Here is a 26,143-nt window from a genome sequence, read left to right as displayed (position 1 = left end):
CTTTTTCCAGCGAGCAATGCATGACTAGAAAACAGTGCCTCCGTAAAGCACTACAATCGCTCCACATCAATTTCTGCTGATTTGCACAACATCCTGTATAAGTGTTTATGCAGAGCACAGAGGACGAGAATAGGAGCCAAGAGGACAGATACAGCGCAGACCTCTTCCTATGTCGTTCGCGTCCTTTGAGCTGTGAATTAATACGATGCACCAACTTGACCCCACATCGACTCTTTTAATCCTGTAAAATTGATTGCTGTATTTAGTGTTCTCTATTTTCCAGTGTGCCTTGAGGTATTTCTTGCTGATTTCTAAACTGGCTGCATTTATAAACAAATGCCATATTTTTAAACACAGTTTCTTCGTCTTCGTGGTTCTTTTTCCTGAGTTGGTTCATTTTCTTTTTATGCCTTGTTCTTTGGCTTGCAAAGTGGACAGCTTCTATTGTACACTCTGCCGTTTTAAATGTAAGCTTTTTTTGTATACTCTATATTATAAATTCTCCCTCGATAGTAACTCCACACTGTTGGCTGAACAGGAATTTGATGAATTTTAGAAAAATAGACCACTAACCAGTAGGTATTCAGAGTTACAGCTGCTGAATGTAAAAACGTGTTGTTGCATAAAACCATCACCGCCTCTGCGGCTAAGCACTAGCCCATAAATATAATTACAGCTCATTTTTTAAATTCAGAGTTTTTGTAGTCACAAGTTGCCATTGCGTTGTGAGGTATTTACGGTTTGAGACCGAGCGTCCATTGCATACCGTCAAAGCTGTTTTTGATAACCTCAGACGTTATTTCTTTCTTTATGCTACAACCTCCACACCCTTGGCAGAAACTTATTTCTCCTCCTTGCTTGATATTTTCAGAAGCAGATTGAAAGCATGCAGCGTCGGACGCTCAAGCACCAAATCATAGATGGGGTACCAAGGTGCATATGCATAGCCCCAGAAATGCTGCGAGAAAACCTCAAGTTCCGGGCGAGGAAGGGCGACGTTGTGCAGTCCACCTTTCCGAAGAGTGGAACTCACTGGGTGCAGTACATTACGCAGCTCATCCTAAGAGAAGGGGAACCCATTACGACGCATGAAGAACTTTCCAGAGAATGGCGTTTTTTAGAGTACATGGGTATCAAAGACTGGAAATCGAGTCTGCCTTTGAGAACCTTTACTACCCACCTTCCTTTGACTCCAGAAATATTGACCGAAGAAGGAAAGTACATCTACGTTGCCCGCAATCCCTGGGATGTGTGCGTCTCCTTCTACAACATGGCAACCAACCTTAGTTTTTTCGAGTTCCAGGACGGGACTTTCGAAGAGTTTGTGGACGCGTTTGTGAACGGAAACTTTGGTTATGGTGACTACTTCGAACACGTGGCCTCCGGGTATGCCCTGCGAGAAGAGCCTAACGTGCTTTTCCTTACTTATGAGGAACTGAAGAACGACACTCGCAAGCTCGTGTTGAAGCTGGCGCACTTCTTGGGGAAGAGATACGGCAAAGCATTAGAAGAGGACGAAAAAATGCTCGAGGAGTTGCTAGCACGTTTAAAGCCGGAGTACATGCGAAGCGTGGTTGTCCTCAACCTTTCTGAAAATGCTAGTCCACACTGGGAACAGTTGGTTTCGCGGACTAAGCCGACATGCAAAGAAGGTTACGAGGGAGACAAATACCGATACGCATTCGTAAGAACTGCCAAGGTTGGGGGCTGGAAAGAATACTTCACACCAGAGCTTCTGCGACGAATGGAATCCAGGATCCGTGAGGCAGAGAAATCATCTTCCTTCATGAACCTGTTTCAAGACATCAGAGCAGAGACCCTGCAAGCAGCATCCAATGGGTGCTAAATAGTGCATATATAAGGCTCATGGTGGGAACGTTGTAAAGAGGCCGTTTCCTCCCACGTGGTCCGCTACTTAGCCACACTTAATGTTCACCTGCTCTAGTGAAGGGAGTTTGCAGCTGAAGGTATTGCATAAAAGAAAACTTACCTCAAATTACAAACACAGGCGAGTGCTGGAACCGTTTTTATTTAAGTACAGAAAGTCTTTCTGAGGCGTAGCGCTGGCAGAGTTCGACAGACGTAATTTTGGAAGCAGTATGAACGGGGACTACTGAGTTTTATGTAATTAACAGTTTCCAGTTGTTTATAACTGAAATTCCTAGGTTTTTTCAGTAAAGAAAATGGCAGTGAAAAAATCTCTACCGGTCGGCATTTTTTCATTACCGTGAAGAATTAAAGTGTGCTTCTTAAATTGGAACCAACATATTGCTTCCATATCTTCTCTATCTGTGTAGCTTAAGTAGTTTTTTTCTATAACCTTAATTGAAAGAGTAAAATCAGCCGGCCGACGCCGGCTCCTGTAACGACATTGTTTCAGGAAATATGAGTTTATAGTGTTTAATACCCAAAGTGACTCGGGGTATTAGGGACGTCGTACAGGCGTGCTATGGAGAATTTCGACCAGCTGGGGTTCTTTAACGTGCAATGACATCTCACAGTACACGGGCTTCTAGCATTTCGCCTTCATCGACGTGCGACCGCCGCAGACGGAATAAATGCCGTGTCATTGAGATGAGGAACCAAGCACCATAAACACTGGGCTACTGCGGTAGCTCTGGAGGAAATATGGATACCCTGGTGTTTCTAAAAGGCAACTTTCGCGGTGAACGTGCGGAACAAGCGTATGGTGCTAATGCCTCTTCGAAGACCGTACACGTGTTCCCCATAAAATCTATAATGCGAAACCCCAGTATTTTATCTTTATTTTTAAAACGTCCCCAGTCGGGATGTGTGTCTTCCGCAATAAGTCGAACAAACAATAAACAACCGTGAGACAGGCCGTCAATAATGAGATGCACTTAGTCTCAGAGTATAAAATGTGTAAAAGTTTGCGAGTGGACAAGCTCAATTCCGTGTCTTTTGGAGAGAACAAGTGTGGGAAAGCTCAAATATTTTTGCCTTCGCTATACTGAATTTCCGTATTGCCAGGTGACACTCATAAGAGACGTTAGCAACCGAAAGGAATAATTTTTTGCTTGAAAAGTTCGCGGTAGCTCCGAAATCCATACAGTCAGATTTCCGTTCATGAAAGTTCGCAGTTATTTGCCCTAGGATATTAAAAGAGGTTTATGATCTTCGCGTTTCTAACTGGTAGTATTCCTCATTCTTATTTTTCGTTTGGTTATTCTATGTGTTGTGTTCTCTCTATTCCTTGTCTCTATTTCATGTTTCAATACGTATTTTTATCAAATATGTCATAATCTGTCCCTCATAGGCTTAAAGGCATTTGTCTCTTGATTACTCTCACTAACAAATGTAATCAGTTTATCCATTTTACTGTAAGAGGTCCCACTACAGCATATTCCTCTTGGACATCTTTCTGTATAAACAAGTGCATACATGTATGCTTCGTGTATTTCAAGCCAATAAACTTCAACTTCAGATCAGTTGCCATTATCCCGAAAATTGTGTTATTGCTCGTACAACGCAATATTATTAAGCAATTCAAAATTCGTTTCTTATAATTTTACGACGCTAGCTATTAAAGCGAAGGTTTCTGACGAACGAGTAGCAGTGTCCATCGTGTTCGTCCACAAAAAGCACCCATGATGACGTGGCCACATCGTGAACACTGCCTGTCACCTGCACGTCGCACTAACTTCGTCGTTATCAAGCGGGGCGCGCGATAGAAAGAAACCAGAGAGGGTGTTTACTACATTCGAATCAGAGCGAAAACACGGATTTGTGCTACGTAGAAGGCGGCGGCGAGCAGGCAGTGCCCCGGGATGGAGCAGATACAAGTTGATGAACACTACGCTCTCCATTGCACAGCGCGAAACTGTGGTGCAGTTTAACACAACAACAATAACAAAAGGTGTGTTGGCTGCGGCGATAGCCTAGTTTTTGCAGCAGAAGAAATGCACATTCGCCTAACACGTTTTAAAACACTGGCGTCAAGGAAATCCAGCAAATGTTCCCGATACAGTGGTAGAATGAGAAAATAAGTGTCTGGGTCGTCTGCCTTCTGGAGAGGCTATACAGAAAATCTAAAAAAAAGCACACAGTCAGGAAATTGAAGGTGTGAGCAACTACCTTAAGGAATCCCCATAACCGCCCCTCACGAGTGTGTCCATTTTGGCGCTAACAGGAAAGAAAAATGAGCACTGAGACGCCTAATAAGCACAGCTAATAAAAAAGGGTGGTTTGCCGATTTGAAAAAGAAAAAAAACGCGAAACAAGCTGGTGCACTAATCCGCAAACAAGGCCTATTCCACCAGACTCTAGAGAAGGAAATGAGTTATCGCGACGCACGTGTTTCCATTGGGAACGCAATACGAAGGTAGCAGATATTCTGTGCATCACCTGCTTTTTCTTCCAAGCACAGTGCAGAACCTGCAGCACATAGGAAAGTTTTGCAAATAAAAAATGTTGCAGACTTGAGCCCAAGCAAACGCTGACAGTTTCTTACCCAACCAAGCCATTGTTTTTCGCCTCATGGATATTATCTGTGAATCCCAGTAGGCTCCACTGTTACGAATTTGGTGAAGAGAAACCACTAGGTAGCGAAGGGTCCCGCAATCCCAGCTTATGCTACCATAATGACTTTTCGTAGTACCCCAGTGGCCCAGCCATAACCCCATGGGTTTATTTAAATAAAGAGGCGCACCTGATTCCTCGCAAACCTGTTCATTCAAATGTGATGCCTCAAGCACACTCGTTTTTTGAGAACAAAAGAGGGCGACATCATCTGCATAGGCTACAATTTTATTTTAACTTTGCACCAGGGAAAAACCACGGATAGTTGGATGTCTTCTGCTGCAAAAACATTCTTTTTTAAACTGCACACATCTACGCTGCCTGTCAAGGCATGGCTTCATGCTAAGATGCTTGTGCCATGAACTGTGAATTGCCACCTGCACAGTACACCAGACACAACTGACCATTCTTTTATTGTGTGCAGTGATTCTGTGTTTATTTCGGACATATTGCAACGAACAATTAAGAAGGGCATTCACAACACACCCTACACAGCATCCGTTTCTTGCCTGCATACGCTGAATACGCTGAATGCCTGCATACCACCACGCTGAATCACTACGGTCGTCGAAATCTGTGTTTCGTGAACAATGAGCTGTGGTGCGGGGAATATATCTGCCCTGCAAGAGCCGCCTAGCTGGCTCCCCTATCTGGATGCATGTGTGTGTCTCCCAGGCTTTCTATGTTCTGGAATGCGGGGTAATGCAGGGGTAAGCTGGCCTGGTGTTTGATGGCGTAAGCAAGCTTATATTTTTCTTTTCGCCACTATTTCCATGCAATAAAGGAAAAACAACAAAGAAACAACCAAAAAATCAAAAAACAGATCAAAGCTTATTTGTCTTGCTGAGCGGCCCTTAAAAGAGGTCTGTTCGCGCAGCCGCGGGTTCGACTCCCTGTCGTGGATATTGATTCAAATTCTTTTTCTCTTTTTTCATGGCTTCATCTCTAACTCAGCTGAAGGTCAAATTTTCACGGTCCGCGATTGAAGCCCGAGGTGCCGTAGTGTACAAGGTAGGTTATTGGACGAGTTCGTGACAATGTTCCATATCTGCTGCACGATAAACGAGACAAAATGAGAAAAAAAACGTAACGATAAACACAAAGTGTTTGTATTTGTACTTTTCTTCTCATCTTGTCCCGTTTATCGCGCTGCAAATATGGAACCCGTAGTGAAGCTTTCGCTTCGAAAGACGGCGCCAAGCGTCGTAAAACACCACTGAAGATTGCAGCCTGGAACGCATTTGTGGCAGAGCATACCGCTAGCCTGCGGAGCTACAGCTGCCCTAGTTATAGCAAAGCAGCCAGCGGCGACGTGGAGCGTATATTACGATTACGCGAGGGTCAGGGATGCTCCCAAAGCGTACAATCGTGCTCTGGAAACTGCGCGTATGCCGAAGGTAAGAGCCGCAAACAAGCAGGCGGTCGACGATAGCACAAATGCTCGTGGTACGCTGATCGCAAACGCGCTGCACGGAAAATACACCCGAGGCCGTTCTAGCGCATTGCTGACACCGAAAATAAGCCCGGAGGTTTAGTATTGAAGAACACGAAATATTGTGCGAATGCACAGTGAGCCGCGGAGACTTTGGGGGTAAAGCAAATTCATTCTGAGGGTGTCCGGGGTCGGTTCTGAACATGGGTCAACTAAATTTTCAAATTTATGGAGGTGGGCCACCCAGTATTCGTGGGTAATGACGAACGAAGACCGAACACGGACAAGGCGCATAGGTAGGCCTAGGTAGGCCAACATTTTTGAAGGTAGGCCAATTCCATGTTGAGAGCTGGTGAAGCCTGTCTTCCACACGATCACAAATAAATTCACCGGCAGTCCCATTCATCCAGGGTCAATATAATGACGAATTTCGGATGTTCTAGCTATAGCGGGGACATAACTCATGTGCTAGTCCGTGTATTCCGATTATTACCCTGCATGGCCATCCTCAAAATGAGTTTTGCGTGATATCTCACACGTCTTGAAACCGTCCAAGGTCATTCCAAGGTCAAATTTTTGGTGGTTCTAAGCACGTTTATGAAATGCCTCATGTTCCAAACCATGTGCTGCCGTCCTTACCTGAAGGACCATCGCCAAAATTGATCTTTGCTTGGTCCACTTCCACACATGCCCATTCCCTTACTGAGACTGCATGAAGCTTCATTTTGTTTTCGTAAGACTTCCTCGATGATGATGATAAAAACTTTATATGGAACAAGGAAGTTTTAGACACGTCGGTCCTTGGGCCCCCGCACGGCCCCACTGCACTCAAACGTTCATGTCCCGGAGGTTCATGACGCTGGCAGCCCGCCATGTGGCGATGGTTTGCTTGGCCGGGTCCTCGGAGCGCAGTAGGGTCTCCCAAGCCTCCCAAGTGGCAAGGTGCTCCAGGCTCCGCGATGGAGGATCCGCCGGACAGAGGAAAACATCGTCGAAATAGCTAAGGGTAGGCTAGAAGTGCTTTCGCACTATAAGCACTCGTTGTAGCCCAACCAAACCCAAAGCTCAATTGTTCCTCACTTGCACTCAAAGTAAACTAAACAATTACATAATCACAATGTGAGAAGCTAGCGCTATTCACCCGCATTACGACTGGTGTAACCCTCAATAAGTTATGTATTTTATATATGAGTCATCATCATTGTCATCATCATCATCCTGAGTACGCCCACTGCAAGGCGAAACACTCTCCCATGTCTCTCCCGTCAACCCCCTCCTGTGCCAAGTGCGGCTACCGTATCCCCGCAAACATCTTAATCTCATCCGCTCATATAACTTTCCGCCGTGCCCAGCTACACTTGCATTCACTTGAAATCCACTCTGTTAGCCTTAAGGACCAACGATTCCGTTGCCCTCGGATTACATACCCTGCCCAAGCTCATTTCTTCCTCTTGATTTGATTAGGATTTCATTAACCCGCGTTTGTCCCCCCCGCCCCTCCCCCCCCCCCCCGCTTCGTATCTCTTAACGTTACACCTATTATTTTTCTTTCCGTAGCTCGCTGCGCTGTACTTGACTTAAACTGAACCCCCTTCGTGAGCCTCCACATTTCTGTCCCATAGGTGGGTACCGCTAATATACAACTGTTGTATACTTTTCTCTTGAGAGGTTTTTATTCTTCTTGTTTCCCTCTCACAATCCGAATCAGCGGTCAGAACCTGCCCTAAGTTGACACATTCCCTTACTACTTCGAGCACCTCGCTACAAGTTGCGAACTGCTGTTCCATTGCTAGACTGTTGAACATTACTTTGGTTGTCTGAATTTTAATTTTTAGACGCACCGTTCTGCTCTCCCTGTCTAGCTTATTAATCATGCTTTGCGTTCTGCCCTGAGTGTCTTAAGGCAATGTCATCTGCAAATTGCAGATTACTTACGTATTCTCCTTTAACTCTTTTCCCCAACTGCTCCCGAGTCAGGCCTCGGATCTATCTACTACTGCCAGTCTCCTAATACGAGTATTTTCGGATGATGATATGCATTACTGTCGTATGTGGCTCAGCGACGAACTACTCTAGGCTTTTACTACGAGTCGTTTCATTTAATGGAAGGCACCCTATTTATTTGGGAGCATAGTGGAGCAAGAGGTCACATATAAATGCAGAGCATGTCTGAAATGAGAGTGCAGAACGTTCTCTCAAGTAAATCAGCAATGGAGGACATTTCCATGGCAGACTGCTTGTATCAAAATAGCCTCCATAACTCTGTCAACGAGGAGATTGCTCAGGATTCTTAGCAGGCTTAGGGCGACAAGCAGCCATGACGAGGATAGATTTTCGACAAGAGAAACAAATTAGTTGCTTCTTTCACGCGCTCTACTAGATGCTCAACATTTATAAGACCTTTGGCAGCAGCATCTAAAAATGAAACTACAACGTGCATCACTGTACACAAAAGCGTCCGGAATAATGTGAGGACGTCTATGTTTCATATATCGTGTGGTCCCATGCAAAAGTGACCAATATAACCAGTTTCTGTTGTTGTCTTTCGTAGACTTGTTTGGTATCGTTTATGGCGGGCAACATGAGAATCAACATTATAAATTCCATTAGAAAGCACCATCGGTTGCAAAAGTTTATAATCTCCCCCTTTTCCATATACTTCTTTTCCTTCGTCTTTTTGCTGCAGGCCCACATGGCTAACATCGAATTACATCCAGGCTAAGCATGACTTGAAAGCATGTGTTAAGCTTCGTATCTTATTTCTTGTTTGAATTATTTCAGATACTCTCAACTCCAAATCGGGTTTTGCGGGAAGAGCACATTGTATAAAGGCACAAATGTAATACACTAAATCTACTATACACTCTAAAGCACTGTTGGTTAAACTGAATTACTTGAGTATGGGAGATGAATGTCGGTAACCGATAAGAAAACATGGATAATGTAACACACTGGGTCGTAAAGAATGCACTTATGCGGGGCTAGAGAGATGGCTATACCGATGCTGTCGTATACAGTGATGTGAGCAGTTACTATTTATTACTGCGTTTCACTTTTCTACAAAGTTAAAACTTTCGGCAGTGATGTGTTAGGAGTGATAGAGGGATCCAAACTATTCCATTTTTATTGCAAGTTGATAAAATTGGAAAAGTGGACACTCGGAACAGACTGCCCTCATTCACGACGTCATGGCAACGCGCCTCGCTTGCTGGCTAAAATGCCAATGACTCACTAGTCCAGACAAAACTGCGAAATTCGGTTAACAAATAAAAACGACAAACACTCATGAGTAGGCAACGTGCGTAAGAAGAACTTCGGATATTTTCCGAGTACATGTGAGCGCATAAGTAAAGGGAGAGTGCTCATTCGTCCTAATTTCAATCACGCTTTTCATATCGTATGTGAAGGAACATTATTTTTCTGTGAAAAAGCGCGCTAGTATCCACTAACCGCCTCCATATGCACAGCTACCAGTTTCAATTGGGCAACGCGCGATAATGATTAGAATACCATAGCGCACTTCGTTTACTTTTGTCCGCATATTTTTTCCAACGACCGCGCTTCGGAGTCACCGGAGCTTCCAGGCCTCCTTTTCTTCGGCGTTCGGTGTTCAGATCTCAGGCCATTCTTGTGCGGTTCTGGACCGCCAAACGTGGGTTGCTTCTGCTGCTGTCTTGCCTCCTGCGATAGCACTGGTTCCTGTCCTCTTCATCCCTGCAGTCGCTGCTTCTGGTTGTAGTTTGGGTCCGAGCCTACCGCTGACACGGACTCAAACTCCACTCCCGCACTTTGCCGTGGGGCACTCCCCGACCACGTGCCTCCACCCGACACTGCATCCACCGTACACCAATGAAGACCTCTGCTCATCCGTGAAAAAATAAACCCGTGACGAAGCCGAACTCATTTCTACAAAAACAGTTTGACTTATGGCATGAAAACTAACAAGTTCTTGTTCTATGTAGGATTTTATGCGTGACTGGTACGTTGATTATAATAAAGCCATTGGCGCCTTAGACGTGATCGGGTATTAAATGAGAATAGCTGCAAGGATAGTGTACCCCGTGCTGAGACAAGGGCGGCCTTACCACAACACGCCAAGGCAAAAAATCTGTGTGTTGGTTGAGTGCTTGTGGCGATCGGATGCGTGGGACTAGTTCAGTGATTTGTCTTTTTGGCTTCAGAATTTATCTTAAATGTTTTGTCTTGGTGTACTTTGCTTTCATTATATAATCAGAAATGTTTAACTGCCGTCTGTGCAACTAAAATTACGATCGAAGTAAAATGCAGAGTACTGTGTGCTGAGTTTGCGTGCACGCTCAACAGGTCTAAAAGGTGCAATTCATTGAAATCAAAAATACAGTTCTGATTGCTCTATTACAACATATTCAAAAGACGCTAATTGTACTACGCCATTATTAAAGATTACAGAACGCTCAACAGCTCAGTTTTACCGAAAAGTTAACTTGCATCTTCTTCGCGTAAATATGCATGTGCATCGGGCCTGAGTCCCTAAATCCATGAAAAGTATATTTTTGTCGTTCGCAAAGGTACATGGGCCATTGTTCAAAATTTTACCAAAATTTCTTAATTATAACTCCCCTGGAGCTCGTACTTAACAGTCCAATTGGATTGTGCATGCAGCGATAATAAAATTGATATATGTATAGTAATAAAGTGAAACTGAATTCTTGCGTGTGCTATTCTAACATGGTTTATGTTAGAAAACTGCGCATGATTTTAATATCAACCCTAGTAGTTAGAGAATCGAGCACCATGCGACTGCATATTACATTCACCTATAGTTCCTGCTTCACTTCCAAGGTTGATTTCCCTATACAGCTATTTAGAATAGGTGCCAGTGACAAGAGCCAACTGAAACTCAACTGGAACGGAGAAAACCACGTCACACCGTAGCGCCAAGAGCAAAGCACTCGGTAGCACCACTCATCCAGCTAATGGGCCAAACGAACGCTCTCATGGTTAAAGAAGCGGCGCTGTGCGCTAAAGCTAGGGGTCTGCATGCCAGCGTGCACAAAACGGATGCGCGTACGAGCAGCATTATCTTGGCACGAGGCGCTTCACCGGCGGATGTCGGAGAGCTGCCTGAGTGCGGTTGGTTCTGTAGCACAGCAAACACATTTTAGCCCCCAAATCTCGAACAAATGCATACAAAGCAACTTTTTAAACGAGGACTATTGCTGAGTGGAACGGGCTGCCGAACGAGCTGGTGAACCTGTCAACATCCATATAATTTTTAGCAGCAGTTCTTACAGGTCGTCGCTGCGCGTTCTTGGCTACGTCTATAAATTTCCTACACGTTAACTTGCTGGTTTGGTTTATTAGTTTATTGCGGTTTATCGACCCAAAGCGACTCAGGCTATGAATGGCGCCGTAGTGAAGGGCTCTGGAAATTTCGACCACCGCGGGTTCTTTAACGTGCACTGACATCGCAGAGTACTCGAGCCTCCAGGATTTCGCCTCCATCAAAATTCAGCCGTCGCAGCTGGGATGGGAACCCGCGTCTTTCGGGCCAGCAGCCCAACGCCGTAACCACTCAGCCGCCGCTGCGGGGTGTTAACCTGTTGATTGTTCACTGTATTACTTCTGTCGGTATCTGTGTATGTCATTGTTCCTTCCTCCTAATAGTAAGACCATGATTTCTGAAAAATATGACTTACAATGCATTGTAACCACACTCCCTTGGAGGCAAGTGGGTTGTTGGCATTATTCAGATGTAAATAAATAAATAAACAAATTTAAGTTCACGTCCGATGCTGCTTACCCGTGAGAACGAGACTACTAGGCTCTGAGAGTAAGGAAATAAACTTGGCGGTTATCACATATTCCGGCTTGAATTCATACATTCCGGCTTGATTCCGTGTGGTCCTGTAATGGCATGCTGTTGTTTTACAAGGATCTTGCTCCCCTCCCTCAGGAGAGCAGTTCAAACCAGTTTAATCTGACACAAGAATAGGAGAGTGACGAGGGTATCACTGAAACGGTTTAGCGTAAATTAAGGCCACTCCTTTGGCTCCGTGTGTCCGCTCTGGGCATGACTATGAAATGTGCTCCGAATTTAAGTGGCAGCTGAAGAAAAGAGTTGCAGAACTAGAATAAAAATATGACATGACGCAAGTTGTGCAAGCACAACTTCAACAAGATGTTAATGTTCTTTAATACCGAAGCAGGAAACTTATTCTAGAGATACACGGTATTGCTGCTCTACCCAATGAAAATCTCCTTACTTTGTTAAATGACATCGCCCCGAAGCTGAAGTAGCACCCCTGACTGCAGCAGACATTCAGGCAATACACGGACTGCCTGCCCGACCGGATAACATGCAAGGAATACTCGGCTGTGCCTTTAATTTGTAAGTAGTGTTGATCGTTCAATTGAAGGTTGTTGTATTCGAGTACGATTTTCGCAAGTATTTCTAGAACACTTCGGGCAGGGGACTGCCCTTTTCTGTCTTGCTTGTATCCTTCAGTACAAGCAAAATATTCCGTACAACAAGAGATTTGGACACTTTTGCACGAATGTTGCGAATTTAAGAATACTTTTGTGATAGGCCCCAACTTACTGCGGGCAGCAGAGCATTCTGCGTTACAAACCAGGGCTCGACTCCTAACATGGGAAGAGGCAAATACTTGGACATATGTATTAGTGCGATCCAGAACGATATAATTCGCAGTTACAAAAGCCACCCTCCAGGGAGTCCAAACCTGTAATCCTAAAGATGTAATCCTAAAGTAATCCTGTAGTCCAAAGATGTAATCCTAAAGCCAGCATATAAAGGAGGCGGTGTAGTAGTCGTGGATAGTGAAACATACATTGAGGAAGGCATGAGACAACTCTAATATTTGCTTCTATCAACTTCTTGAAGAAGACCCAACTCCACAATACCAACAATATATAGCAGAGACTCTGGATCAGCTTGCGAAAAATGGGCACACACGTAACCCTACGGTTATCTAATTCCTCAGCGCACTACACCCGTCGCCAGGAAGATTCTACTTACTACCGAAATTCCACAAAAAGGCTAATCCTGGCAGCCCTATAGTATCTGGCATTGGCACGATTACTGAACCAATTTCCAGTTACATCGATACATTAATCAAGCATATTCGAACAACACACCCATCCTACATACGAGACAAAAACCATTTCCTTCGCGAAATAGCAGGCCTTAAACTTCCGGAGAAAGCCTTTCTGCTAACATTAGATGTAGTCCCGCTCTACACTAACATTCCTCATTCCGATAGCATCGGATCTCTGACCGAAGCCTACAAGCAAGATAGAAAAGAGGAGTCCCCTGCCCCACGTGTTCTAGAAATACTTGCAAAAATCGTATTGGCATACGACAATTCTGAAATCAACAATCAACACTACTTACAAATTATTGGCACAGCCATGGGTACAAGGATGGCCGCCACCTAAGCCAACATCTTCATGCGTAGTACTGAATCTAAATTTTTGCAAGATTCTCTAATTAAGCCCACCTTATACAAACGCTATTTGGACGACATTTTTTTTTTATTTGGACTGACACAGCGCAAGAACTCCTACATTTTATTGATCGATTCAGCCTTGTCCACCCCAACATATCATTCACTCACGCGTACTCCCACACCACAATTAGCTTCCTATATGTGGAGATTTCGGTAAAATAAGGTTCACTTAACACCAGCGTATATAGAAAACCGACGGCCCGTCAGCAATACTTACACTTTTCAAAGTTGTCATCCTCGTCACTCCAAGCAAGTATCCCATACTCTCGGGCACATCGATTTAAAAGAATCTGTTCACATGATCAAGACTTCATAAGGAATTAAAATCCCATGCGAGAAGTCCTCAGCAAGCAAAGATATGCCCTCGCAATTGTCGAAGATGCAATTCAAAGGGCATCTAAACTCAATCTAGAGGAAATACTAGAGGGACGTCAACGCAGTGAAGAAACAGATCGCCGGGCGAACTTAGTACTCACCTTCACAAGTAATCCCCCCAACGTAAACAAAAGCCTTAAAAAAAACATTTCAAAATTCTCGAACAGAGCGAGCGCCTCGCCAAAATTTTCACTACTCCCACTCACGCATTCTACAGACGACCAAAAAACATTCAAAGCATTCTAGTACACTCAAAAACATATAACCACCTCGGGTTGGGGTGCCGACCCTGCGCAAACAGTAGATGCCAGGTCTGCAAACATACGCAAACCACAAGATGTGCATTAAGCACAGCCTCAGGATTTAAATGGAAAATCAACAGCAACTTTAATTGTGACTCCTCAAACGTTATCTACCACCTAAAATGCAGTGTGTGCAGTATGCAGTACACTGGGCACACGGCTAACCCTCTACGAATTCGCGTTAATAACCGCCGCGCTCATGCCTTATCGCTACCCAACCTCCCATTGTCAAAACACATTAACGAGAAAAAACACCCATTTCACGCATTTAAATTAACAGCCTTACAGGGTGGGTTCAACAACACTCGGGAACGGAAGCAGCGCGAGTCGTACTTTATTTATAACTTTGGAACAATTGCCCATGGCATTAATGAAAGCCTGGGCGCTTTGTCTTCAATCCGCTGAGGTCGTAGCCGGGCGACTGCTTCAGATATGTCAGCGATGCAGTGACCAGAGGGGGTGGATTAGGGGGCGGCAGGACCTCAGCTACCTGCTCCTGGATGACACGGTGAATAGAAGGTGACAGGGATGGTGTTGGGGCGGGTTGGCAAGTAACCAGCGATAATTGATGAACGACCTCCTCCCGCACAAAATACTTGATGTGCTGAGGAAGTGTCGGCTGATCGTGGGCAGGACCTCCTACCGCCAAGCTGGAAAGGTTGTCGTCCGGGATGCTGTTTGCGGAGCTCGTCGCAGCTCTGGCACAAGGAGACGACGTCAGAAACGGCTTGAGAATCTTTTGACACCAACATTTGAAATGCGTCGTCCTCAGTCCCTTTAAGAATGTGTCGGATTTTGTCAGCCTCGGTCATAGATGGATTGAGCCGCTTACAGAAGTCAACTACATCCTCGATGTAGCTGGTGAAATTCTCGCCGTTCTGCTGGGCACGACTGCGCAAACGTTGTTCAGCACGACGTTTTCGGACAGCAGGGCGGCCGAAGACGTCAGTCAGGCTGGTTTTGAGAGCCACCCAGGTAGTAAAATCCGCTTCGTGGTTGCGGAACCTTAAGTTGGCGACGTCGGTCAAGTAGAAGATGACGTTCGTGAGCTTAACGACGTCATCCCATATTTTGTAAGCGCTCACACGTTCGTAGGAGGCCAGCCAGTCTTCGATGTCAGTGTCGTAAGTGCCGCTGAAGATCGTCGGGTCGCGCTGACGGATGGCACCGGAACAGATGACAGCGGGTTGGGCAGGTTGGGCCGTGGTGTCGGACGTCGTGGTAGTGCCTGGTAGCCTGGGCATCGTGGCGTAGCTCCAGGGAAAGAGCAGGCAGCACCTCCCCCTCTCCACATCTCCACGAGGCAGCACCCTCTGCCTCGCACCGGACACCGTCCTATCTATCCGTGGCGCACCCCAGATAACCGCCCGATTTGCTACGCCTGCCGTCTCGCTGGTCATGTGGCCCGCTGGTGCCGCACGCGCGGAGCCGGTTCTCACGACTACGGGCGCCCGCCGACGTACGACGTTCCGTTGCCTTCAGTACCTGTCTCTTCTGCTGTGCCTCCTCAGAATTCCTCTCCGTATTGCTCCGACTCCTACAATCGAAGCCATCGGTCGACGTCTCCTCGACGCCGTTCGCTCTCTCCTATGCGCCGCCGGTCACCACCCCCCAAAGCGGAAAACTAGGCGCCGCAGTTCCGGAGGCAAGAACTGCGCCGTGAACGACCGTCTCAAGCCATATCACCGCTCCTATGAACGTTATTGAAGTGATCGTTAACGGTGTAACAGTTGACGTGCTTATTGACACTGGTGCTGCCGTGTCCATCATTAGTCGTAACTTAAGCCGCAAACTAAAAAAGTGATGACGCCGCTTTCTGTCCTTTCGCTTCGCACCGCCAGCGCTGACCCCATTCGCCCCCTGCCAGCGTGCACTGCCCGCCTCGTCATCCAAGGCCTCTCCTACACCACTGAGTTCTTCGCTCACCCGCTCTTCTCATGACATCATCCTCGAGTGGGACTTTCTGTCTGCGCGTCACGCCATCATTGACTGTGCACGTGCTGAAATTGATTTGTCGCAGCTGTATGATGCTCTTCTGGACGCCTCCCCTGTTACCGCCGAGCCTCTCCTCGCCGCTGACGACTTCCACGTGCCAGCTTTCTCTTCTGTTCTCGTTCCGCTGACTTGTGCTGCCCTCTCTGACGCTACTCTCCTTTATTCACCCTCTCCTCTTTGTGCGCACCGCAAATCTGTCATGCTCCCTCATGCCGTGCTCACACTTTCTGGTGGTTGTGGCGCCCTGTACGTTGCGAACTCATTGTCTTTCCCCACCACTTTACTTCGGGGAGAATCGCTTGGCACAGTTGATGTCAGCAATATCGAAGACGCTTCTCCTGTCTTGTCCTTGCTGAGCCTGATGCCCACGACATCAACGCCCTGAACCTACCGCCCACATCACCGACCCGTCCTCCCCGGATGTTTTCCCATTCTGTCGATGCCGCTCTACCGCCTCACCACCGCGCCCAGCTCGTCGCTTTGCTGCAGCGCTTCCGCGCATCCTTCGACTCTCCTCAAGCACCGTTTGGTCGTGCACCAGCGGCTCGCCACCATATCGACACTGGAACCCATGGACCCTTGCGTCAACGCCCCTACCGCGTCTCCTCCACCGAGGGCCGCATCATTGATGAACAGGTGAAAGACATGCTACACCGCGGCGTGATCCAGCCCTCTCACAGCCCGAGGGCTTCTTCGGTCGTGCTCGTCAAGAAAAAAGACGGTTCCATTAGATTCTGCGTAGACTACCGCCGGCTAAACAAACCTACTCGGAAAGACGTCTACCCCCCGCCTCGTATAGATGACGCGCTGGATTACCTGCAGGGAGCGGAGTACTTTTCTTCGTTGGATCTGCGCTCTGGGTACTGACAGGTGCCGATGGCCGACGTTGATCGCCCGAAAACAGCTTTCATCACGCCTGATGGGCTGTATGAATTTAATGTGATGCCCTTCGGTCTCTGCAACGCGCCTGCCACTTTTGAGCGTATGATGGACAACACCCTCCGTGGGCTTAAATGGCAGACACGCCTCTGCTACTTGGACGATGTTGTCATCTTCTTCCAGAACTTTCCTTCTCATTATCTCCTTCTCGAGAGTGTTCTTCGCTGTCTCGGTGACGCTGGCCTGCCGCTGAACTTGAAAAAGTGTCGCTTCGGCGTCCGACAGCTGACTACCCTAGGCCACGTCGTGTCCAGGGATGGTGTTCTCCCGGACCCTGCAAAGCTCCGTGCAGTTGCTGATTTCCCGAAGCCCACATCTCTGAAAGAACTCAGAAGCTTTCTTGGACTTTGCTCCTACTTTCGCCGGTTCGTCAAGAATTTTGCTGCCGTTATCGCCCCACTAATGCAACTTCTCGCTGGTAGCCACGACTTGTCGGCTTGGTCCCCTGCATGCGACGAAGCTTTTGCAACGCTGCGCCAGCTGCTCACCTCTCCTCCGATCTTGCGCCATTTCGACCATTCCGCGCCTGCAGAACTCCACACGGACGCCAGCGGCATCGGTCTCGGTGCAGTGATAGCTCAGCGGAAACGTGGTTTCAATGAGTACGTCGTTGCTTACGCCAGCCGTACACTCACAAAAGCGGAGAATAATTATTCCGTCACAGAAAAAGAATGTTTGGCGATTATTTGGGCGATCCCAAAATTTCGTCCTTACTTATATGGGCGCCCGTTCGATATCATTACAGATCACCATGCCCTTTGCTGGCTGTGTTCACTCAAAGATCCATCTGGCCGCCTCGCTCGTTGGGCTCTCCGTTTACAAGATTACGACATTCGGGGCATTTATCGTACCGGTCGTAAACACTCAGATGCCGACGCTCTCTAGCACTCCCCTGTGACCTTTGACCCTTACCCACCCTCTACTTCCGGCCTTACACCTTCTCTTGACACTACTGATATGACTTCTGAGCAGCGCAAGCATCCTTGGGTTACTTCTCTTCTGGATTTCTCAGCCAACCGCTCAGCGCGCCTCCCTTCTAGAGCGCTCCGTCATCAAGCCCATCACTTTGTCGTGCATGACGAGCGCTGCTGTACCGTCGGAACTACCTCCCCGATGGTCGCAAATGGCTGCTCGTGATTCCAAGGCATCTCCCCTCCGCAATTTGTGCCAGTTATCACGACGACCCGCTATGTGCTCATGCCGGTCTGCTGGCAACTTTTACCCGCCTGCGCCTTCAATATTATTGGCGGGGCATGTACCGTTTTGTCCGCCTTTACATACGCTCTTGCCTGGAATGTCAGTGTCGCAAGAACCCACCATTGCACTCACCTGCTTCTCTGCAACCGTTGCCCTGTCCAGCCCGGCCATTCGACCGTGTTGGAATTGATCTTTATGGCCCTCTTCCCAGCACTGCCGCAGGACACCGCTGGATTATCGTCGCCATTGATCATCTCACGCGCTATGCGGTTTGATGTAGCCGGTTTCATACTTCAGAAAATCATTCTTCATCACGGTGCGCCTCAGGAATTGCTCAGCGATCGCGGTCGCCGCGTCTTATTGTCCGGCGTCGTGGAAGCCCTGCTTCGGTACTGTCGTATCGTTCATCGCACTACGTCTTCGTACCATCCGCAGACGAACGGCATGACCGAGCCCTTTAACCGCACCCTCGGCGATATGATGGCCAAGTACATTTCTGCAAATCAGTCCGACTGGGACCGCGTCCAGCCTTCTGTTACCTATGCTCACAACCCTGCAACGGAAGCAACTACTGGTTTTTCCCCGTATTTTCTTCTCTACGGACGCGAGCCTTCCGCCGTCATGGACACCATACTCCCTAACCGCCCCAATTCATTTCATTTCACTTCATTTATTTTACCCTCAAGGCCCGAGGGCATTGAAGAGGGGACTGGTTGTATACAGGGGTTTAGTACAAGGCGTTTGATTTCTAATTATACAATGATAGCTAAGGCGGAACAAAAACGCTGATGGTCGATGATGGAGGCTGTACTTCCGGCATGGTGGTTCCAGTCCTTTGCTGTTCGTGGAAGGAAAGACTCAGCTGCGGATTTTGTTTTAAAGAAAGGAATGCCGATTTTATGCGCATGATCCACTCGTGATGAAACATATGACGGAGTAAGTATAAGATCGCGGTGCGGTCTGGGGTTATGATACATTATTTTATGAATTAAGCAAAGGCGAGCGTGCTTTCGAAGACTAGAAAGAGATGGTAACTGTAATGTATTCCTCATAGAGGTTACGCTAGTGGCACGGTTATAGTTCTAAAGGACGAAACGTGCCGAGTTATTCTGAATTATTTCGAGGGAACTGATCTGGTTTTCCGGGCAGGGATCCCAAATGGACGCAGCATATTCCAACTTACCACGAACGACAGATTTATAGAGGAGAAGTTTCTAGTAAGTGGGGGCAGAGAAAAAGTTACAGCGAAGGTAGCCGATGGCACGGTTGGCGTTGTTAATCATTGAATTGATGTGAAAAGACCAAGTTAGATCACTTGTTATGTGAACGCCTAAATAGCGGTATGAAGACACTTGTTCTAGTTCGATGTTATCTAGATGATAAGAGGTGGGGTGTGTCCGAATTTACAACCGTCTCGACGTTGTATTTGACTCGACGTTTTCATCGGAAGACTAGTCTCTCATGAGAGAAGCCAACAACCGCAGAAACCAAAGAGCATAAGGGATTTTAATTTTTTAATTTGTACTGTTCAAAATTTTGGTTTGTGGTTTAGGGGACTTAACGCCCCAAAGCAACTATGGCTATCACGGACTACCCTCGACTCAGCGTGGCAAGCTCAGCAGAGACCAGCTGCCAAGTGACAAGAGGTTTGGTGTTTGGTGGTCAGCTTTCACCGGTCGCAAGCCAGAAAATGGGTTGGAGTCAAAGGTTCCCAAACGAAGCAAACTTTATAGAGCCAAGAGACAACACAGAGTATTTCACAATCACTCGCACAGACACATACAAAGTGATTACCAAAACATTGCACCTCGTACAAACTTACACTCGAGAGAGATTATAATACAAATGAATAATTGCATCTATAGTGCCCTAACACAAGTGAGAGGCGAACAAACGAAACACAGTGTTCACGGGCCACTGCAATAATCCGACGACCAGAGGGTCACGACGGTGCCTTCCCGCAGAGTGGCGCACGCTGCCTCGTTGGGCCGTGGCTAGGCAAGGGGTGGTGTCGCGGGAGTCGAGCGGGCGCACTTCCCTGAAGCTTAAATGGCGGCTCGGGCTAACTGACAGCGGTCGATGCCCTTCATATACAGGCGAGCTCCGGGTCTGTTTGTTCTTCGTGCGAGGGAAGACGCGCACATGCACACAGTGGCGGCTGTGCCATCTCCTTCGCGCGCCGGAGTCGCGTCCCCATTGATCACGATCAGAGACTGGCTTTGAGGAAGTTCGAGATCTTTCTGACGTGGCGCCGCCGCTGCCGCGCGAGTAAAGAGGGAGACGACATTGATTAGTACACTCAAGGCTACGCCCTCTCCATCCGCATTGAGTAGAAAGTTCTCCGGCATTCTAGAAAAAACGACGAGATGAGCTGATGTAATTCCCTGGCGCCGCAAAGGCGAGCGATGGTGGAGAGGGCAGCAACACACAAAAGGCCAGCCGCTCTCCTGGGTTTCCTCCTTCCCTGTTCTAGCCCCGCGCTAGCGAGATCGCGTCCGCGCAGTGTTGTTCTTTTTCTCTTTTTTAAAATATGCTCTGAATTTTGTGACGCTCCCCCTTCCTTTAAGATATGGTGCAACAATATTCAGAAATCACAATATTCGCACGCACATTCATGCGCTAACAAACTCAATGGAAAATGTCAAAATGCATAGGTCACTACAATGATGTTTTCAAATACATAACACAATACAATGGACAAAATGCACTTAAAAACAAGCCGCAATTCACCAATATACTGACAGAATATTACAAACCTGGAGCACTCAAGTAGAGGGTATACTTTGGCCTATACTTCCACGTTAGGCCTACACAGTGGGTATGAAACAGGACTGTTTCCCTCAAGCCTTCAGTCGCGCTTTTAAGTTTCTTTCGTAAGTGACTGCGGCTTTTCTCTCATTCGCGGGTTCGACCATTCTTATGCCTTCTACTAATGCTTCTCCTTCGTACGGTATCCTGGCTCTGCTTCCTACTCGTACTCCTCTCTGTATTTCTGCCCATTCTTCGAGCTCTTCCTCTTTTGCCGTGGTTAGCGCATCTGTTGCGAACAAGCTTAACGCTAGTTCACTCATAACGGCTCCACTTCTCGTATTTTCCTTCTTCTCGGCGTGCGCTCTTCTGTTTGCGTTTGCACCTCCAGACTGAGTCCTTGCCGAACGCAGGGCTCGTTCGCCTTAACTTTTTCTCACTTTGTGGCGATGTTCGTGCAGCTCGCTTGCATCCGACGCAGCTGTGTTCAGTTTGGTTCTGTTTCTTCCCGTTCTCTTCCTGAGTTTTCTCCAGGGTTTCTGCTTTTCGATTTCACCTGCTTCGGTGGTGTCCGACTCATTTTTCTTTCTTTTTTCCTTCTTCTAAACTCTACTATGGGTCACGCCGGGTTCATTTTCAGTTGCATCATCCGAGAGGTGTTCCCGTGATGAAGCCAGTCGTTAAACCCCTTTTCGTTTTTCGGGAGTTAACTTTCTTCTCGGTTAAATTTTTTCTTCTTTCTCTTTCTGACTTTGCATCATGTAGCGTGCTGAGGGCAGGGCTCACTAGAGGTTGATGACTCATTCTCCTCACTAACACTAAATATTGCTTCCTCAGTTTCACCTTCACTTTGTCAGTTTCGGAGCAGTCGTCGCAAGGCTTTCTCTTAGTCTACTACATTGTTTTTGCGGAACTTTCGCCTTTCTCAGCGGGAGAGGCCCCCTCGCTGCTGAAGGGTTCACTCGCAACAGACTCATCTTTTTCGCTTGTAGTGTTCTCCGTAGCTAAAGCAACGTCAGAGTTTCACTCTGTGACAACCGACCACTCTGTCTCATGGCCACTACTGCAACATTCAGTCGAGCATCCCTCTGACTTCATGCTCGAGCTCCACCTTTCTTCCTCATTTTAGGGCGACTGCCCATAGGTGCCTTCTAGCTGAAGCGCCCGGTTGTCCTTCTCCTCAGTGCCTACAACCTCGGTAGTGGCTACACTTTCACTTTTTTGAGGAATTGACACTCTGCTCTTGTCTTCACTCTCCTCAATCCCAGTTGTAGCAACCGGCTGTACCACAACCACACTCTCACTAGCCGAGCTAGATAAAATCTCCTCCATTGTTGCCAAGAAACCAGGCCGTTAGTCTACCACCAGCCCTCTCCGGGGGTAAGCTCCACTGGCTCCGTGACGGGGGTCAAACACCGAACTTCAGCAAGCTCCCTCGTAAGGATTGCACACTCTCTTTCAAAAGCCCTTTCGGCCACCTCCTCTATCCTCTTCCATTATTGTGAAAAATCCAGGCGCTAAGAAACAACGACACAGAGGAGACACAGCGCTTACTCGCAACTACAAGAATTTTTATTTGGAAGTTTCTATATATAAAACAAAAACCAAAGCAAAACGGAGGGTAATCACAGTCCACATGCCAACCGCTGTGTCCCTTCTGCGTCGTTTTTGTTAGCGCCTGGATTTTTCACAATGAACGTGTTGTGTCCCCTTATTGCTTTTGTGTGTGTGCGCCCCCGCGTCCTCCTCCTAACGACAGTTCGCATCCTCCTCCTAACGACCACTCAATCCTCCTCCTAACGACCACTCGCATCCTCCTCCTAACGACCGCTTGCCCCTCGTCGCACGCTGTCGCCGGATGCCCCCCCACGGTGCGCCCCCGCACCCTCCTCCTGTTCTGGGAAGCCACTCCCTTCCGTGGACGCTTCTCCACTCCCTCCTTTCTTCGGGCGGCCAGTTCGGCTCCTGCCTCGGTCGACGCTGGTCGCACCCTCATCGGCTTTAAATAAACGAAGTCTTAAAGTACCGTGTGCGTCTTTCGCTGCATTCAACACAGCGACCGGACACGACAGTGGCGACGAGAAAGTGGATTCGACCCGCGCTACGCAACGCTATTGACAAGCCATGGCTACGCGAGGGTTTCCCAATCAGATACCAGAATTCAACGGCTCATCATGGTCATCGTGGGTTGGACGCCTTCAGTTCTACTTTGAAGCTAACAACATCACAGACCCAGCCTTGAAGAGGGCCAACCTGCTGACGCTGTGCGGGGAGCAGACCTACGATACTGTCTGCGCCCTTATTCAGCCAAGCACACCAGCGGCAGTGTCTTACGACGACATCGTAAAAGCGCTGCAAAAGCACTACGACCCAAGGCCATCCGAGGTCTACAGCCGGGCTCGCTTCCAACGACGAGATCAACTGGGAGGAGAAACTGTGAGCGCCTACGTAGCCGCGCTCAAGAAGCTCGCTGCCGACTGCAATTTTGGAACGCTGTCGACAACAGCTACCGGGCAGGAGGGAGACGCAGCTTCTTCTGCTAACACCACCATGCTTCCCTTGGACGTGATGTTACGCGACAGATTTGTGTGCGGACTGAGTGACGAGTCACTGCAGCAGCGCCTGTTCGCTGAGAAGGACCTCACATTCAGCAAAGCTTACGACATCGCCGTTCGAGCGGAGAGCGCCGGTCACCAGCAGAGAGGGATTCGCCGGAACACCGAGCCGGTACACCAGACAAGCAACCAGGTGCGCAAGCCTTCTGTTGTTGTAAAATCGGTCAAAAAGGCACAACGCTGCTGGCGGTGTGACGACCAACACAACCCCCAGGGATGTCGATTCCAGTCAGCCACGTGTAATTTTTGCCACAAGCGAGGGCATATCGAAAGAGCATGCATTACGAAACGGAGACTTGCCAAGATAAAGTCACCTTCCCAGCCTAATCACAGCGTCAACGCCTCAGAGAATACGCCGCTATCTGATCTCCATGGAGCAACATCAGCAACACCATCTGTGTTGTACGACCTGAACACCATGAATCTCGGCACGCGACCGAAGATTTTTACAGAAGTAAGCGTACATCACCAGCTGATTAAGTTCGAGGTGGACTCCGGCGCAGCCTGTACTCTGATCAGTGAGGACACGTTCCGAACTTCATGGCCATCTGACGCACCCGCCCTGCAACAAGACGACACGCACCTGCGAACGTGGTCAGGACAGAATCTGCCACTATTGGACTCTGCCAACGTGCAGGTTAACTACAACGGCCAGACCCATACGCTACCTCTGCTTGTTGTGAAGGGCACAGGATCAAGCCTTCTAGGGAGAAATTGGTTTTCTCCACTAGGCGTGATGATATGCGGCATACACCAGACGCCGAGCCAGAACATGCTCTCAGCGTACGACTACGCTCTGGTCTACCGCAATGGGAGTAGACATCAAAACGCCGTTGCGCTAAGCCGTCTGCCACTAGACGCAACTGTTGACGAACCATTTCCACCAGGAGACGTTCTGATGTTCGAAGCACTGCCAGAACCTCCGCTTACAGCAGGCACAGTTGCAGCATCTACGCAGAAGTGCGCAGCTCTCCGGCTAGTTTACACAGCTGTTCAACAAGGCAACGTGCATAAACTCAAAGGGGACAACTTCGACGCTTACCGCAGGCGAGCTACAGAGTTGAGCACCCATCGCGGCTGCATCATATTTGGGTCCCGAGTTGTGATGCCGAGAGAACTACGCGCACAAGCTATGTCTCTCATCCACGCCGGACATCGGGGCATCGTTGCAATGAAAAAGTGTGCCAGAAGCTACATGTGGTGGCCTGGCATTGACAACGACATCGAAACAGTGGTGCGAGAATGCAAGCCTTGCCAGAGCAGCCGGAGCGCCCCGCCGAAAGCTCCTGTCCCAGAATGGGAAAAGCCAGACACACCATGGCACACACTGCACATTGATTTTGCAGGACCAATTGAGGGCTGCACTTTCCTTGTGGTCGTAGATGCCTACACAAAGTGGCTTGAGATAAGGCAAATGGGACAGACGACTTCGGCAGCAGTCATTGACAACCTCCGATCACTATTTGCAACGTTCGGCCTGCCGCGCAAGGTAGTGTCGGACAACGGAACACCGTTTGTGTCTGCGGAGATCCTCAAGTTTTATCGCGACAACGGGATCTCATCAGTTACATCGGCCCCCTACCACCCAGCGACAAACGGACAAGCCGAGCGCTACGTAGGCGAGCTAAAACGCGCCCTTGAAAGAGATCAGACAGGCTCGCTGCAGCGCCGCCTTGCGCGCTTTCTCTTCAAGCAGCACACGACGGTTCAGAGCACAACAGGCGAGACCCCCTCGAAAATGATGTTCGAGCGTGAAATGCGAACCCAGCTCACAGCCATCCTCCCCGAGCCAAAGGCAGAGACGTTCCGGGAAGAAAAAGCAATTCCGCGCTGCGGCACGCTTAATGAGGGGCAGCGCGTCCTCGCCCGACAGTTTCTGAAAAAGCCACGCTGGGAGGAAGCTACAATTGTCAGACGCATAGGCCTGCGCTCTTGGCTCGTCAACATACATGGCACAGTAGCACGCCGACATCTCAACCAGCTGCGTAGATTTACGACGCCGTCTGAGAGCTGTCCGCCAGCGGAGGGAACACGTGCACCATCTTCCCACAGAGCCTGGCACCTCTTCCCGGAAGAAGAGACTTCGCCCAGGACAGACCTAGGAGACACAGCGAACAACAGCCAGCCTACAAGTGTTTCTCCCCCGAGCGCACAAAGCCAGCGCGCCTCCACGCGTGAGCGCCGACCCCCTGCACGATACCAGGCAACTTTCTAAGGGGGAAGGAAGTGTTGTGTCCCCTTATTGCTTTTGTGTGTGTGCGCCCCCGCGTCCTCCTCCTAACGACAGTTCGCATCCTCCTCCTAACGACCACTCAATCCTCCTCCTAACGACCACTCGCATCCTCCTCCTAACGACCGCTTGCCCCTCGTCGCACGCTGTCGCCGGATGCCCCCCCACGGTGCGCCCCCGCACCCTCCTCCTGTTCTGGGAAGCCACTCCCTTCCGTGGACGCTTCTCCACTCCCTCCTTTCTTCGGGCGGCCAGTTCGGCTC

At 48.4% G+C, this 26,143-nt stretch overlaps 1 protein-coding gene across 1 annotated transcript; it reads left to right on the top strand.

Moving 5' to 3' along the window:
• Nucleotides 1–711: 711 nt before the first annotated feature.
• Nucleotides 712–3,439, top strand: LOC149361584 (3-beta-hydroxysteroid sulfotransferase-like). The gene has a single exon (XM_089569535.1). It carries the CDS (start codon nucleotides 887–889, stop codon nucleotides 1,844–1,846), a length of 960 nt encoding a protein of 319 aa, XP_089425661.1. The 5' UTR covers nucleotides 712–886; the 3' UTR covers nucleotides 1,847–3,439.
• The last annotated feature ends 22,704 nt before the right edge of the window (nucleotides 3,440–26,143 follow it).

The sequence above is a fragment of the Amblyomma mixtum genome, chromosome 2 (assembly GCF_055824585.1).
Source record: "Amblyomma mixtum isolate Tamu chromosome 2, ASM5582458v1, whole genome shotgun sequence".
NCBI classification, from domain to species: Eukaryota; Metazoa; Arthropoda; class Arachnida; order Ixodida; family Ixodidae; genus Amblyomma; species Amblyomma mixtum.
This window is presented reverse-complemented; position numbering and strand designations above follow the sequence as displayed.